The following is a 16,618-nucleotide window of genomic DNA, read 5'->3' on the forward strand; positions in this document are numbered from 1 at the left end:
ATAATGGTAGTTATCTACTGGTATAGTAGGTTAAACATGAGAAATCTTTGTTTTGTTTCCATTCTATAAGGGTGAGATTATTTCTTGCTCTGATTGGTAGTAACATCAGAATGTGCTTAACTAGTCAACAGAAATAGTAAAAATTAATACTTAGATCTCAGATTTAGTAAAGCGAGACTGTGCCTTGAGGCATGCTGAGAAATTTCTAAGAAATACGGCTAAATGATACCTTAGTTTTTACACAGGTGAGGATGGTAGGGGGAAGATACAGGCTGTTAGGCCGAGAACCCTGGCTGTGATACAGCAGTAATTACACAGAATCACAGAATCATAAGGGTTGGAAGGGACCTCTGGAAATCATCTCATCTGATCCCCCTGCTAAAGCACGTTCCCTAAAGTAGTTGCACATGAAAATGTCCAGATGGGTTTTCAATATCTCCAGAGAAGGAGACTCCAGAACCTCTCTGTGCAGCTTGTTCCAGTGCTCTGAAGCCCTCAAAGGTTTTCCTCGTGTTTGTATGGAACTTCCTATGTTCCAGTTTGTGCCCCTTGTTATCTCACTGAGCACCACCAAAAATAGCCTGGCCCCATCAACTTGACTCCTGCCCATTAGATACTTATAAGCATTGATAAGATCTCCTCTCAGTCTTTTCTTCTCCAGGCTGAACAATTCCAGTTCTCTCAGCCTTTCCTCATAAGAGAAATGCTCCAGGCCCTTAATAATCTCTGTGGTCCTCCACTGGACTCTCTCTACAAGTTTCCTGTCTTTCTTGAACTGAGGATCCCAGAACTGGACATGTTGTATGAGCTAGCTGATCACATGTGAGGTTTGAGACAGAGCAACCATGGCAGCAGAGCCAAACAGTAGCACAACGCAGTAGCCATCTGTGCGAACCTCATATTCAAAGCATGTATGTGATGCAGGAATTCTGCAGTATACCCCAAACTGGTTCCTTGTAATACCTGTCCAATTTAAACCACCTTCTGTGCCTTTCTTTAAAAAGCTTTTTTAAAAAAATATTTACGTATCTAGCTTTATGATTCATGATATACGTATCTAAAAATGTATTTTCATCTGTCATTCAGCTGTATCACCTAATCAAGACAGATCTGTAAAAATGAATGGAAATTTTACTACTGCAGTAACTCATATAGGCTGGAACTGATAGCACTAAGAAAGATTAATCAGTCCTTCATTTCTAAGCATACACAGGAAAACAAGAATATCTCATTTTTATTTTCTGAAGAGAAGACCTTATGACATGGAATTTCTCCTCTTCAGCCCAGATAAGAACTTGGCTCTTCTATATATTTTCCTAGGTAACACAGTATTCTATGATTATTCCACAGGGATTTCAAGGAAAAACTGGTCCTCCTGGTCCTGGTGGGGTTGTTGGCCCTCAGGTACATTATTTAATTTCATACTTAACTTTATAAAGTTGATTTTCAATGGTAATATTATGTCTAATGCAGAGGGCAATTATTTTTATTGTATTAGAAGTAGTATATCAATGGTTATCTTAACTTTGGTGTCAAATTATTCATAACAGAAAGTTACACTTAGTAATCACCAATAATTCCACAAAATGTGTGAATGTTGAGATTATTTTTCCACTTTTTTTTTTGTGTGTGTGTTTTCTTCATGTGATCATGAAGCAGAAGTCAAGAATGTGAAGTGAGATTTCTAATGCAAAATAATTTATAAAGAAGAATTTACTATGTGACATTCTTTTCAGAGACCAAATTTCAATCATTTTAGATTCTGGAGTTTTTTACCATCAAAATTCAATTTTATCTGATATTACATATTTGCAGAAAAATCAGACATTTGGATTGCATGGGTTTTTTATAGATAATTTAGTGAAAGTTTTATAGTAGTTCTTCTAATGAGGTATCTTACAGCTCTCTCACCTTACAATTCATATTATACAGAAAAACACTCCAGATAGTGTTTCAAGACAAGCAGAGTACATGAATTTGCCTTACATATCCTTTTTGTAATGTCCTCGCGTGTGTGGAAATGCTCTGTGTTTTAAGCTTCATTGCCTAAGGAGCAAGGTCAAGATATTCAATCTGTGGAAGCTGTACAGACATGTCTGCAGGCAAAAGGCAATGCAAGATTTATTTTATAGGACAAAAATAGTTTGTTTGTGAGCTTTGCCTGGAGGGGAAGGTGAGGAATGTATGCTAACCAATATTGTTCTGTAACATACACTCAGAACAGCTGGATATTAAGAATCTGCCCCCTCTAAAGACATTCAAAACCTTGAGATGATTGGTGTTTACCTTTGTGCTTAGGGTCCTACTGGTGAGACTGGCCCAATTGGTGAAAGAGGTCATCCAGGTCCTCCTGGCCCACCGGGTGAACAAGGCCTCCCAGGTGCTGCAGGAAAAGAAGGTGCTAAGGTATGTGATGTGGCTTTGGGAAACAAATTGGAAGGGGCAGATAAACTGATGACAGACTTGCACGTCAAATTTATCATGTAAAACATGCTGCATAAAATCATAATTGATACATTTCACATAACAGGAATTCGAGGACTGAAGGATTCTGCTTCCATTGAAATGAAGAAAATTTTCTTGAGCCAGTAATTAGCACTTTTGTCATTAAAAAAATAATCAAACATATACCACACAGTTGTGTGGATATGCATAGTAATAACGTGTTCACACCAAGGCAAAAAATTGTACAATAACATTTAAAGTAGGATGTGTAGTACTGACTGCAAGGCAGTATTTCACTGACCAAATTTAGCTTTTGGCTTAGTTTTCACCACTGGGGCTCAATAAAACTACTGATTTTCTAATTACTATATGACTCAGTCTTCCATTTTCAATGGACACTGTAACTTTTTAATGAATGTTATTTTTCAATGGATTTTTATTGCTCCCTATGTTTTTCACCATTTGTATTCTATAAGTAATGCTGTATTTTGTCAGTATTTGGGGACATAATCTTCTTTTGTTGTTACTGTAATTAAGATCTAGTATTTCATTTTCACTACTCAATTTATGAGAAACAATCACATTTCAAACAATTCTGTTCAATCAAAATGTAATATATTTTAAGGGTGACCCAGGTCCTCAAGGTATTCCTGGGAAAGATGGACCAGCAGGTCTTCGTGGTTTCCCTGGAGAGAGAGGCCTTCCAGGAGCTCAGGTACAATATTAAGCACTACAAACATTTGACATGGTTTCTAAATAAATGAAAACAATAGATTAATCCTCCTAATTCATAGAACCTTGAATTGTGTTTTAAAATGAATGCAGTAGGCTAACACTCATCAAAAATCCATCATTAAGTACCACTGGCTGTATAACCAGAAAATAATTTATTCAGTTGTTTGTCTCTGGATTTTTACATTCTTCATGTTATGTGTGTTGCAAAAATAACTCTAGAATTTTCCAATGTAAGAGGTAAGCATTTTTTTCATCTTTTAGGGTCCCGCTGGTCTAAAAGGAGGGGAAGGCCCACAAGGTCCACCTGGCCCTGTTGTAAGTAAACATAATAATTGCATGGAAATATAAACAATATTACATGTAATTCAAAGTTATCAATAATTATTTTCTGATAACTACCCATGTTAGTAAAGCAGTACTTTGGGAAATACAAAGCTCAAGAACTTTGAGAAAGTATGAGAAACATTATAAAAAAAGATCTTGATTTGGAAAAAAAATGTGTAATTCTAAACCTCTCATTGAAATCCATGGGAAAATAAATTGTGCAAGAATGTAAGAATGACCTACTAAAAACACTGTGTTTTCTTAATTTCTTAATACTTGGTATGTGAATTCTTAAAATTGATTATTAAACTAGGAATGGAATGGAAGATAATAGGGAGAGTCAAAAAGAATCATCACTCCACTCCATCTAAAGAACCTGAACTTTTAGAAGAAAAGATGGAACAAAATCAAGAAAGCACAGACCAAACTATTCTCTAAAGGTCATGTCATGATTTTCTGTTTGCCTCAAGGCTGGGCTAACTACTCAAGCAGTTGGTTAGCTCAGGTGCAATGAAACCAGACAGCACAAGCATACCTCACATTTCACCACACTCCACTTTCCCAGACAGGATATTCCCACAGTAGATATGCCAGTACTTTCACAGTTTCTCATAAATATGTGTCTTGAAAGGCTGTGAGGCAAAAACTTATAACCTTTTTCATGACAGTTGTCTATATTCTGATAGACATATATTTGAATTTAAATTCAAATGCTCCCTGTTTTTGTACATACAGGATGTATGTGTTACTGTTTTATTTCTACTACCCATGTTTTGGTTCAATCCTGGAGCTTTCTCAGAACTCATGGACTGTATTCCTTTCGTGTGAAATTAAATTAGTAGAGAAATTCCAGGAGCCATTCTAACAGTACTAGCAAGTTTGAGTTCAGTGTCAGAGATTAAGTGAGGTTTATTCCAGAAAAACATAGAGTATGGATATCAGGAGTACAGTACCAAGTGCTTCATGTCACAAATTCATTCACTTTGGGGCTGCATTTCCTGCTAAGTTAAATACAGTCATAGAAAGAATCAAGTAGGAAGATCATAATTTTTTGCATATTGTAAGTGTAGTTGTAGCAGGAATTGTGGGCAGAGGGAAAGGCTTTGAAGAGAAAATATTTTTTTCTGACAAATTTATTTTAAGTTCACTGTGGTACAAACAGGCCAGTTGAAGCAGAAACAGCACCAAGCTGACCTGAAGGTATTCCATAAGTCCAAAGTGGTGGTTTATTTTTTTCTATTTCACCTTTAATTACTAACTTTTTATCTTGAAAGTGTTTTCCAGTGAATAAACCGCACAGATGCCCTTAACACCAAGTTTCTGTTAATCTACAAGCACTATAATTAAACCACAATAGTTTTGTGGGTTTTTTTTCTCAGCAGTTTATAGCAGACTGTGAACATCAAATATTCCTAAAATATTTTTGCATCTATTTTTAGCCACCAGATGGTACATGCAGAAATGTAATTATAATGGATTCTTCTTTTGTAATGGGAAGAGAACTCATGCCACTGGGTGATCTCCCTCCAGTTCCCTGCCAATACCAATTGCTTCTAACTAGCATATATAGTCAATTATATGATCTATTTGGCTAGTCCATAGGTCTGTGAGCATACCAAACAAATGACTGCTCCAAATGCTGTGTGTGCCAATTATTGTGCTTAGAGAGATTTGGACAAAAGAAAGAGATGCATGAATGCACTCCAGAACAAGTTTTCCTTTGTTTTGTTTTGCTGTTCATGGTTTATTTTTTAACAGCTCTCTTTTGTCTGCTGTCTTTGTCTTAAGTTTGTTTTATTCCCTTCTCATACTACTATGTAGAATGCTGATGAAAGAAAGCTCTTTGTAATGTCAAACAGTCATTTTTCAGTAGCCCGTTTAGGGATAGGATGCCCAAACTGGACTCAGAGTATGCCACCTATAGCCTATGCAATTATCAGCATTGAGCTATCTGGAGCTATCTTCTATCTGTAACATTTTTCACCTGTGGGGATGTTCATTTGTTGAGCATTTTTTTAACAATCAGTAAAAAGTACTGCTACAACCATGTAATATATACAAAAGCAATAATTACACATCTCTTCACAGAAAGTCAGATAAAACAAGGTCACTAATGAGTTTATAGTTTTTATAAGAGAAATACAAGACAAAGCATTCCATTCTCTTCTGTTCTGCGGATGTTTTTTTGTTGGTTTTTCTGGTTGTTTTTTTTTGTTTTTGTTTTTAAAGCTACAAATTGATTAAAGAAAAAAAAAGAGGGAGAGAGAGAGAAAAGAAGATGCTAAGAAGATACTACTCACTGGGTAGTACAGCTGTCTTCTTTGTTGGCCAAAGATGTGAAATGTTGACCAGGATCGTGAACATCACTAAATCAGAATTCTCTTATAACGTTTCTTTCTTTGTAGGGTTCACCAGGGGAACGTGGAGCAGCAGGCACTGCTGGTCCAATTGGTCTACCAGGTCGTCCTGGACCTCAGGGTCCTCCAGGCCCTGCAGGGGAGAAGGGTGCTCCTGTAAGTAATCACAGAGACACACAAAACTGTGACAGCGCAGACTTTTCATTTCAGATTATTACTCTTTACTACGTATTTGCCTATTAAACGTATCAAATTAATTAAATAGTAAAACATTTATTGTCATACCTTCTAACGCCTAAGATGTGTTAAGTTTGTTATTATCCCAGCAGTGAACGATTATAATAAGCAAGATGCTCAAATCAGTCTTTCATTAAAATTTTCTATACAGCCACTCTGCATTAGAACACAAGTATATTTGTCCTCAGCTTCCATTATTACTTGGTATAATTTTTTTGATATGTTTTCTAGCATTTATTGTTTCCTTCCTGCTGTTTTTTTTAAAATGTTTTGTTGTACTCAACACTGATACATTGTAATCATCTTATGTTGCTATTTTCATTTCTAATTTTGTTTCTTTTGTAATACCCCTACATATATTTTAAATTTCCTTGTTTCTCTCATAGAATACATTGAGAGAGAATTTCTGACAGTGTGAAACCACTTATAGTAATCTTAAGACGTACACACTCATTTGTATACTTATATGCAACTGGACTTACTATAGCTTGGAGAAAAATTCAGATAATTTGAACTATTTGCAAGTTCAATTTTACAGACATTTAGGTAATATCATTTTCCCTAGTTTTCCTGAATTCAGTTATTGGCACCTCAAAGTTTGCTTTCCTGAAATGAAATCATGATTTTGGATTCTGTGGACAGCAAAGAAGAAAATAAAATAGTCAGCAGCAAATGAATAGTTTTAAAAAAAAAAAAAAACACACAAAAAAAAACCTAACATAATGCCAGCAATTGTTGAGAGCAGAGGCTTTTGTTATTTGAAATTCCTCATGAAACAAGTTATTTTTGAGATAAGGTTTTAGAAGACATGTATCCGTATCACAATTGTGAACCTGCATGCACTCATAGGTCTGTGTTAGGACAAGATGTCTTTAAGTTTTAATCTGGAATTAATTTACCCATTTAGTAATCCAGTTGCTACAGCGGCATGCCTGAACTTATATTGTCATTTTACAGACTTGTAGTAAAGAGTATGACCTTTGTATTCTCTATGATGATTCTGAATATTAGTAAACTCACTCTTTAGAAGTTGTGAGAGATTGGAGGGAAGAGAGGAGCACAGCACTGAATTTACTTCTGCTTCTAGCTTCCACTTGCATAGAAGACACAGTGCTGTCTTAGAACACCTTTAGGTGCTGTTGGGACTGTATTGCGATCTTGCCAATGTAACTCCCTGCACTGAAAGCTTAATTAGACTCCTGTGATAATGTGGATCACTTCCTTTTCCTCAAAACCAGGGTGAAAAAGGTCCTCAAGGTCCAGCTGGACGCGATGGAGTACAAGGTCCTGTAGGACTTCCTGGTCCTGCTGGTCCAAGTGGTTCTCCCGGAGAAGATGGTGACAAGGTGAATCTTTTTAATAGGCATTAGTACATTTGTGAGAAGGTCTGCAAGTACAGTTCTCTAGCTGTAGCTTTCCTCTCAATAAATATAGAACTAAGCAACTCAAACCTTCTCCTATGGACTACCACTACATGCTGAAAAAAAAACAAAAACAAACAAACAAAAAAAACCACCTCCTGTTATCAGATGTTTGAGTGACAGATGCCATGGCACATTGGGACTAGTGTTCAAGAATTTAGCACACTAACATTTATCCTGGCAAATGAACAAAGATTAAAGTGTGGCAAAATAAATCAAGGCACATGATGTCAAAATTGTTTTTTGCTTATTTTACAAAGCTCATCTGTTGAATGAGAAGATTGAAAGGTTCTCAATAGTGTACAGCAATTTAGAATTATTGGTAATAGGTTGAGGGTGTCAGAAAAATATGTTAGCAGCAGAGATATTTTGTTAACTTTTGGAAGAATTCAGGACACAGCACCTTTTAGGATCATTCGTATTGGATACAGCAGTGTTCTGTTAGTCAGCATGGTATAAAGGTAAAGACTTCGAGGTTTGTTTTTATAATGCATGAGTGTTATTTTTCCCATAGAGTGTATTTTCAGTGATTTAATTTTTTTTATTATGATTACTGTATAAGGTAAGATTTTCTGACATGTTTTCCTAGCAATTTGAATCATATCGAAATTTTGAAATACTGTACACTGCATTGAGAAAAAATTACTCGCTCACATACAGTTAAGTAAGTCTGTAAATCACAGTACTTTTGTTATAAGTTCATACTGAGGGTGACAAGAGGACCACAATCTCCTTTATTTAGATCTCAATATCACTCTTGCTTCAAAGCCAGGTCTTTAGGGCCTTTGCAGTATAACAGTCAATAGCTGGATTAACATGACATACAATTGATTGATGCAGAATTGCCTCCTTTAGCCCTTCACGCTTGAAACTGCAACATTAAACACAGAATAATTGTCTCAAATGGAACATTTAAAGGTACTGTGATACTAGTGTCAGTTAAGTGTCAAGGAGACCATTCTAAGCAAGAACTTTAACTTCTAACTTTCAATTACAGGGTGAAATTGGTGAACCGGGTCAAAAAGGTAGTAAAGGTGACAAGGGAGAAAATGTGAGTAGCAAAATCCTTTGCCCATTTCATTCTTCATAAATAAAAAGTATTCATGCATGAATTACTCACATAGTCTTGCTACCTCAGTGAATAGAAATGTTTCAAAAATGTTTCTTCAAAATAATATTGAGTTTTAACACCATTATTAGAAATACTAAATATAAATGCATAGTATTTATTAGGTTCCTTGAGCTTCCAGATTTCATTAAAAAGTAAATAGGTAAACTCAATTCCTAAGCACCCTTCCTGTATCATTTAAATTTATTCACTTTGCATTTGAACTGGGAGAGACCAAGAATATGCACGCATTATCTTACTGTGTTTAGATCAACTGTCTGGATTATGTGAACATACCCAGCTTTATCTTTTCAGCCATAACAGTAAAGAATAAAGCAACTTAGTAGAAAAATCTACTAATAACTAATGCAGCTATTTTTTTTTTTTTAAGAATATCTAGTTATTGGAGTGTGAACTTAACTTACTCAGCGTTTCAGAACAGTAAAGAATTCCCATGAAAAGGCTTATATGCATTTTCAAATATCAATAGGCCCAATAGTGAATTTGGGACTAATTATGCTTCCAGTAAGTTCATTTCAGCTGTTTTTGGATTTCAAAATTACTGCTACAGTTCAAGCACTTCCTTCTCCAAGCTTTTCCCACTTTAACATTCAAAACTAGAATCAAATTAGGATTTTGTTTTGTTTCTTAACCAAAAATTCAGTCATATTTCACCAGTTTTCAGTTAGCAAAACTCAGAACACAACATAGACTTATTCACAACTAAGCACGTTTGCTATCTTGAAAACTCTCTGCTTATTATAACTAACTATATACGGAGCATCATAAAAGTAGATTACTTATGAAATCCACAGCAAATCTATGGCTTCCCTAGAATCAGATGATGTTTTATAGGAAGATGCATACAACATCAAGCAATTCACAGTTTTATGATATTTTTATAGAAAAAAATGTGGAGATAAAATGTGAAGAAAATGACAAGGGTTTTCTACTGTTCATTTCTAAAGATAAGGTTGTCTTTTGCAGTTACTTACGTGAGAAAGACTTCTGCAGTTTTCAGTGCTGAATATGTACTTTTCACAATCCTGTTGTATTAGATCATATCACAAGTGCTGTAATAAACAACTTGCAATGCCCTGTTTACACAAGGAATGTAATATTACACACATGAATGAGAGAGCACTTCTGTTATAAAACCCATTTATCCAAGAAGCCTACATCTAACCAAGTTAGAAAATCCTGCTTCAGAACTAAAACTACTCTTGCATAATGCTACTCTTGCTAAGCTGTTTTACTTTTTATTAACTTGGTAAAATTAATTTATCAAATGAAAGCACTTTAAAATAATCGTTTTCAAAATGATGGACTTCTCAGTTAACTGAAAATCAATTTTAGTTTATTTGTTGTTGGAATAGTATACCAGCTGTGGAGTACAAAGATATATATTCAGCTCCTCTTTGTCCCCTAAAGAGAACCATAAATAGAAAAATCTAGGCTTGCTTTAAAGGAGAGGACAGAGGAAGCATGTGAAGCAGGTCATGGCCAAGTTCCACTTAAACTCTGCATACACTCACATGCATATCTTTCTGTTCTCACCTTTGACATGCTTCTTCATCAAGATGTTTCTTCATCAGAGAAATTCAGAAAAAATAGATGCTCCAATTTTGTATTTCAGGCCATTTTAGCTTGGCTAGTTATACTGAGCATTAGACTGTGACCACTGTTTCCATAGTGAATACTAATGTATTTGAACATATTCCCACACACCTGCTTTACAAATAAGGTGTCTGCAGCATAATCATTTGAGAATGTATCATGTACATTCTCAGTCTCAAGGTGTAAGGCATTTGTAAATACTGTATGTTTTCCATGAAATACAGGATCCAGTGTTAAGAGTCTGCTCACTTGAAGGCATGAATTTTACTCTGTTTGAAGTCCTGTGTATTGAATCCTATTTGCCCTCAGTTGCACTCATTCAACCCTGACAATTTCAGAATTTATTTCAAACCTGCTTTCCTTTCAACATGCTCACAGATGTATATGGGGCAGAGGAAAGGCCTTTTTAGTCACCTCTGAAAGATTCTGAAGAGGAAGTAAGTACACAGTTCTGAAATCACTGGACATAAAGAGTAGATTTTCACAGCACCTGCACACCCAGTGGTTATTTAGTCCCATCACAGTGAGGATACTGAGCAAGGAAAAATTGCTCCCTCTTTCCTGTTTAAGAAGAGCTTGAAACATCTTCAGTTCCCTTTTTGAAACTAACACAAATTTAAGGTTAGAGTTTAACTATACTATACCTAACAAAAAATACTATGTTTTCATATCCTAGTTAGGGATAGCACAAATTTATTGCTGATGTAAATCCCCTCTTCCTTTTCAGAACCTCCCTGCTACCACAGCTGCCTGTATTAATTGATAGTTCTGATCAGTTTCTCTCCATTTGCCCTGCAGAGCAATAGAAAAGGGAATCTGGACATATAACTAAATAAGTTTTCATTAGTCAATATAAAAGGACTTTCAAACAGTATGTTGCATCAAAATAAGTATTTTAATGAGATTAAAAATATGTAAGTTTTGTTCTGGGCCCTGTAAAATGAAGAAGCAGAGGCATCCTGCTATGTGTAGAAGAAGGGCGTTCAATATTTTCTTAAAAATTCATGCATGCCGTTTCCCTTTCTCATGGTAAGCCTTCCAATCCATAGGAGTGTTCCTAGGAGTCCTTTTATTTAGATTTTTCAGAATCGAGTCTAGAGGGCTTTGCTTCTCATATTGCCATTATACATGCCATTGTTCCATAGAGTGAAAGGAAAAAAAAGAGGTCATTAGAAAAGAGAATAAATATATTGTTTAAAATTTCCAACTATCTAGAAAATAATGTTCTAAAAAATACACAGAAACCAAAAAAAGAAATAATCTGCAAGACTTCAGTTCCTTTTCTTGTAAAGGGCACAATATTTTAACTGTAGCCGTAGCAAGGTATTCAAACAAATTTAAATACACTTCTGCACTAAATTAGATTTTTCAGGCCAGAAACTGCAGAAAACTTCTTTGTCATCTGAAATGTCAGGCTAGAATTCAACCTCTGCAGCATGTAATGCTTTCTGAGCTCTACTCTTTATCAGTCTAATCTCTCTAGTTGGTGAAAAAGCCAGATTCAACCTAGCATACCATTTTAACCATCATAAACTTTTATCTCAAATTCCCAAATTCAGGGTTAATTTTTATCATTATATCATATCTGTGTAACTGACCATTAAAATATGGATAGTGTAACTTAGAAAGTTATTGTTCTGGAAGGAGACTAACTGATAAAATTAAGAAGTTCCTCTGAGATACGTTTTTCCCATTCTCTTGAGAAGAAGATTAATAACGAGGAGAATGTGGCTTCCAGTGATCAAAAAGAACTTAGAATGCAGGTATTATGTCAAAATAAACTTTGTGCTGTCACAAAAAAACATTTTCAATTTCATAAAACTAATCCAGTCAACAAGTATTTCATTTAAGGGTAAATTGTTAGGTAATTATTCAGTTCTCATTAAAAGGTCTGATATTTTTAATTTTGAAAAAAAAAAAAAAGTTTCCATTTTGATTCATGTTTGCATAGGAGTCTATTTTAAATATTCTGAAACCATTAGAAATGTTAGCACTTTCAATAAATGCCAGTTCGAGGCTTATTATTGACATGCAAATCTGAGTCTTTGAGAGCTTAACAAACTGCTTATCTGTAATGAATCTGTGAATAATATTACATTCTCTGTGGAGAAATGTAAAAAAAAAAAAATAGTGTTTGATCATGCAAATGTATTTGCTGTTTATCTCATTCCAGATGCCACAGTCACTCACTTTTCCTTTTGAATGCTTGTTGCAGGGTCCTCCAGGTCCACCAGGTCTCCAGGGTCCTGTTGGTGCTCCTGGCATAGCTGTAAGTAGCTTATTCAGAGCAAATCACTATATTGCTAAAATTCGTTTGATACTCAGAAGTTCTTAGAACTACATGGTAATTTGTGCTACTTGCTAAGGAACAGATTTCAGATGACTATTAACAGTTGTGTCATTGTGCCCATAAATTCAGTTGTTCATTATAAACAAGGCTGCACAGCTGTTATTAAAATTTTGTTATTCAAAATGAAATATTATAAGCAGTGAACAGAGACCATCCCTTCAGACAACTTGCTTGATGGTTTTTTTTGTATCAGTAAGTGTTAAAATCAGTTTGATACTAAATGCAGTTAAAAGAGACTGTCTCTTTAAAATTCACCAAGTACAAAGTTGTGGGTTTATTTTCAAAAGTTATGAATTTTTCAACAGTAAATATTGGTCAGACTGTGTGCTACTCATATTTTACTAATATGCAGGTATTCAACAGCTAGAATGTTTATGCAGTTTATGATAGAGAATGGGTGTTCAGGGAATAATGATGTGAGACTTGTAGTATTGTTTGACCTACATTAAGCCAAGACACAGTCTGTTATTCCATTTGTTTAACATATCGGATTGGTGTATACATTTGTAAAGACATTAGGGCTAAATCTGAGCCCTCTTCTAGTTGTTTGTCCAGCGATAACACAAGAGCTTCTTTTGTTTTCAGACCTGTGATGTTTTTGTTTGTTGCTCTTTCCAAATAGGGAGGCGATGGGGAGCCAGGCCCAAGAGGTCAGCAAGGAATGTTTGGGCAAAAAGGTGATGAAGGTCCTCGAGGCTTCCCTGGCCCTCCAGGCCCTATTGGCTTACAGGTAAAATCATGTACTGTTTTTACCCTCCACTTATAAAGTATCCCTGAGAAATCAGGAGATTGTTTTATTCAGGAATGCAATTCTCATGGCACTAGTGAGCTGCTGGGGATTAAGATCTTTCACTTTCATATATATAATATTCCATGGTAAGTATATTGCACTTACTTCAATTAGATTGCAGTAATAGTACTTAAAATGGATATTACATAAAAATAATTTTGTTTATAAAAGTGATAATGATTAATTTTGAATACTTATTAACTGTGAATTTCCTTACTATTTAAAATACTACTTTTAAGATTTTTTTAAAAAGTAAGGGCTTTCTAACAAAACAAGTTGAAAATCAAGAAAATTCAAAAAACGATGGGCATATTTAAGTGATCTAATGAACGCTTTATGGCAAGTTTACTTAAATATTGAAATATAAAATGTCAAACAACTACTTCTTGCCAAAAGGAACTGCCATATCCAATAATGCACGAAATATCATACCATTAAATCAGTAAGAAATTTTCAGTGTTAGAAGAAGTGTTCACTAAATGGGTTTTGAAAATTTTCGAAGACAGAAATATCAAGTAAATGTTTGAAGACTCATAAATACATCCTCTGCAAACCATACAAAATGTGCTTTAAATTTAATATTTATATTAACATGAGCAAAATGAGGACCTGAGATTATAACTTTTAAAACAAGCAAAGGACTATATAAAAACAACTGTGTTATTTGATGAATGAATTATTTAACATTAAATAGGCTTTCACAACAACCACAATTCACTAACATGTCAGGCAAGTTTTCACGATAGTAGTCAACTGAAACTTACATTATTTTAGAGAAGATACACCTCTGAATTTTGACAAGCCTTTCTACTGTTCAGATTGTGTCAAAGCAGGAAGGCTGCTGACAAATAGATATGGTGTTGATATGTTTATACTTCATAATTTTCATACAGCTTTGTAGCAAAAACAACAAGTTGTACTTTCCAATCTGGTAGTAATAATTTGATACATTACAAGTAGCAGAACACTGAAGATGAGACTTGGAACCAGATCTTAATGTAATATAAAACACTGTAATGCTGTTGACTCCAGATTCAGGGTACTCTGTGTGATAGCCAAGATTTTATCCTACATTTAAGAATGCGCAGCTTAGTGGTCATATTGTTTCTAGCTGGGGTAACATTATGCTAGAATCAGTATTAGCATCATCTTCATTTTCCTTCTCTTGATGTTTGTTACTAGACAAACTTGGACGCTTTCTTTGTAAGAAAGTTTGCATTAAAGCAATGCAGTGCCTCTCAGCAGGATTCATTACCTCCACTGGACACCTTGCTAAGGCAGTTTTACAGCTTCCAGTACTGAGGTAGTTTAGACATTTTTGCATGCCACTTCACTGTGCTGCACTGATCATGTTTTGTTGACATACATATGTCATAAATCATATTATCCAAACACACACTTGGGGTTTGGATAATGATGGCAGTGTTCCTGAATTCAGCCACCCTAGCATTTGTGTCCATTATTTTATTTTTTTTTTTTTAATTTTCTGCCTCACCTTGTTTAAGCAGTCCAGACTACATGTACATTTGCTGTAACATGAAAGACTCCTTTTATGTATTGATTTATTTATTGCAAATAAGTTTTGGTTTTTTGTTCCCTTCCTTCCTCTTTCCCCCCTCCACCTGATCCCACTCAAGTTTCACACGTGGATCTCATTTGTATTGTTTCATATTGATTTATTTCTCATTATTCCAGATATTAACAGTTTTCTTTTTTCTTCCTTGCTTTTTAGGGTTTGCCTGGCCCACCAGGAGAAAAAGGTGAAAATGGTGATGTGGGCCCAATGGTGAGTTTTCTTTCCCACTGCTCATTCTCACAATAAATATTATCCATGCATTAATGTCTTTTCTCAGAAACTCACTATTTGATAAGCTACTCCTGAATTCTCTACCTGACTACAAAACTTTTTTGTGTATTATGAACTCTCTTTGGGATTTACTTTGCTTTCCTGAATCCATCTCCTCATCTTTAAGATGAAGATTTACATAACTTAAGAAAATACTAAGTGGCTGTGTGTCTGATAGGACAAGGCAAGAAGGGTCGGGAAAGAAGGAGAATAAGGAGAGTCTACTGCGCTGGAGAATTTGGAGCTGCTATTCTGAAATAGAAACTTCAGGGCATTGTTACCATACCATCAAGGATTAGTTGCACTTTTTCCATGGGATTGTAATTGCAAGCTAGAAGATAGTAAACACTATTTGGCTATGTTTACGTTGTTTCTATGGGTGATCTTGAGACTACATTTGTTGAACTGTTTATATGGTTGTGATAATGCCTTCTGGGCTGGTCCTGACTGAAATGCAAGTTTCTAGATAACACACATGCATCCAACATTTGCCAGCCTTTTTTATTTTTGCTCATCTGAGTCGTCATGGTGCAATACTGTCACATGGCTGTTACCAGACAAGCTACTCTGGGGCACTTGAACAATGGATGGTGTATGTAGGTAAACTGCAGGGAAAATGCAGTTCAGGAAAACAGTCTTCATAAGTCCTATTCAGATCATTTTCAGCTCAGGTACCATATAGCTTGGATCCCTTTTGAACTCATGCAATGGACAGCAATTCAGCCCTGCTGTTTCTGTGGAACTCTGAAGACTAAAATTCCACTAATGATTGAGTATATTGGCAAACAATAACAACAAAAAACAACACTGGTCTTACTTTTTTTTTAAATATACAAAATTGTCTCTTTGATACAGGGTCCACCTGGCCCTCCAGGTCCAAGAGGTCCCCAAGGTCCTAATGGAGCAGATGTAAGAACCTAATTTTCTCTTAACATTGCTTATGAAATTCAGTGATAAGCAGTATATTTGGGATAACTGTATTTGGAATAACTAACATCTTATATCATCGTAGGGTCCTCAAGGCCCCCCAGGCTCAGTTGGCTCTGTTGGAGGTGTTGGGGAAAAGGTGAGAATATTGACAATATCATTCCTAGAAAAAATACTGGAATAGGAATATACATTTTGTTTCTTCTTTGGTGTTACACAGATACATTACAGTTCCCACATAGCCTTCATTGACTTAATAATTATTAATAGTGATCAAGCTATCTAGTTATACTTCTAATGGCAGAATTAGTATGTTTCTTTTCTTTAATATTTTATATCACAGAAGTATTTAAGAGTTGAGAAGGAGATGAGGAGAATAGGGGTTAATAAGTAAGTCTATGGTGATTTCCTCAGTTTCACAGTTTGATGTTTACAGTAACATAATTGGATTCAACAGTATA

The 16,618-nt window shown here is 35.2% G+C and overlaps 1 protein-coding gene and 1 long non-coding RNA gene across 16 annotated transcripts in view; one reads left to right on the forward strand and one right to left on the reverse strand.

The window, feature by feature from the left end:
- The window catches only part of LOC110402468, a 32,870-nt gene extending 20,419 nt beyond the window's left edge, over positions 1-12,451 (reverse strand). For both annotated transcript variants that reach the window (XR_002441109.1, XR_002441108.1), the window contains exons 1-3: positions 9,623-12,451; positions 5,805-6,015; positions 2,287-2,383 (exon numbers count right to left, since the gene is read on the reverse strand). This is a non-coding gene — a long non-coding RNA (uncharacterized LOC110402468). The remainder of the gene's footprint in view (positions 1-2,286; positions 2,384-5,804; positions 6,016-9,622) is intronic.
- COL11A1 (collagen type XI alpha 1 chain) overlaps positions 1-16,618 on the forward strand; it is a 257,188-nt gene that overhangs the window by 208,960 nt on the left and 31,610 nt on the right. For all 14 annotated transcript variants that reach the window (XM_021404548.1, XM_021404553.1, XM_021404557.1 and 11 more), the window contains 12 exons: positions 1,351-1,404; positions 2,299-2,406; positions 3,071-3,160; positions 3,442-3,495; positions 5,910-6,017; positions 7,337-7,444; positions 8,517-8,570; positions 12,460-12,513; positions 13,217-13,324; positions 15,117-15,170; positions 16,086-16,139; positions 16,243-16,296. In XM_021404548.1, coding sequence (XP_021260223.1) covers positions 1,351-1,404; positions 2,299-2,406; positions 3,071-3,160; positions 3,442-3,495; positions 5,910-6,017; positions 7,337-7,444; positions 8,517-8,570; positions 12,460-12,513; positions 13,217-13,324; positions 15,117-15,170; positions 16,086-16,139; positions 16,243-16,296 — 900 coding nt within the window. The remainder of the gene's footprint in view (positions 1-1,350; positions 1,405-2,298; positions 2,407-3,070; positions 3,161-3,441; positions 3,496-5,909; positions 6,018-7,336; positions 7,445-8,516; positions 8,571-12,459; positions 12,514-13,216; positions 13,325-15,116; positions 15,171-16,085; positions 16,140-16,242; positions 16,297-16,618) is intronic.

This window comes from Numida meleagris, chromosome 7 (assembly GCF_002078875.1).
Source record: "Numida meleagris isolate 19003 breed g44 Domestic line chromosome 7, NumMel1.0, whole genome shotgun sequence".
Lineage (NCBI taxonomy): Eukaryota > Metazoa > Chordata > Aves > Galliformes > Numididae > Numida > Numida meleagris.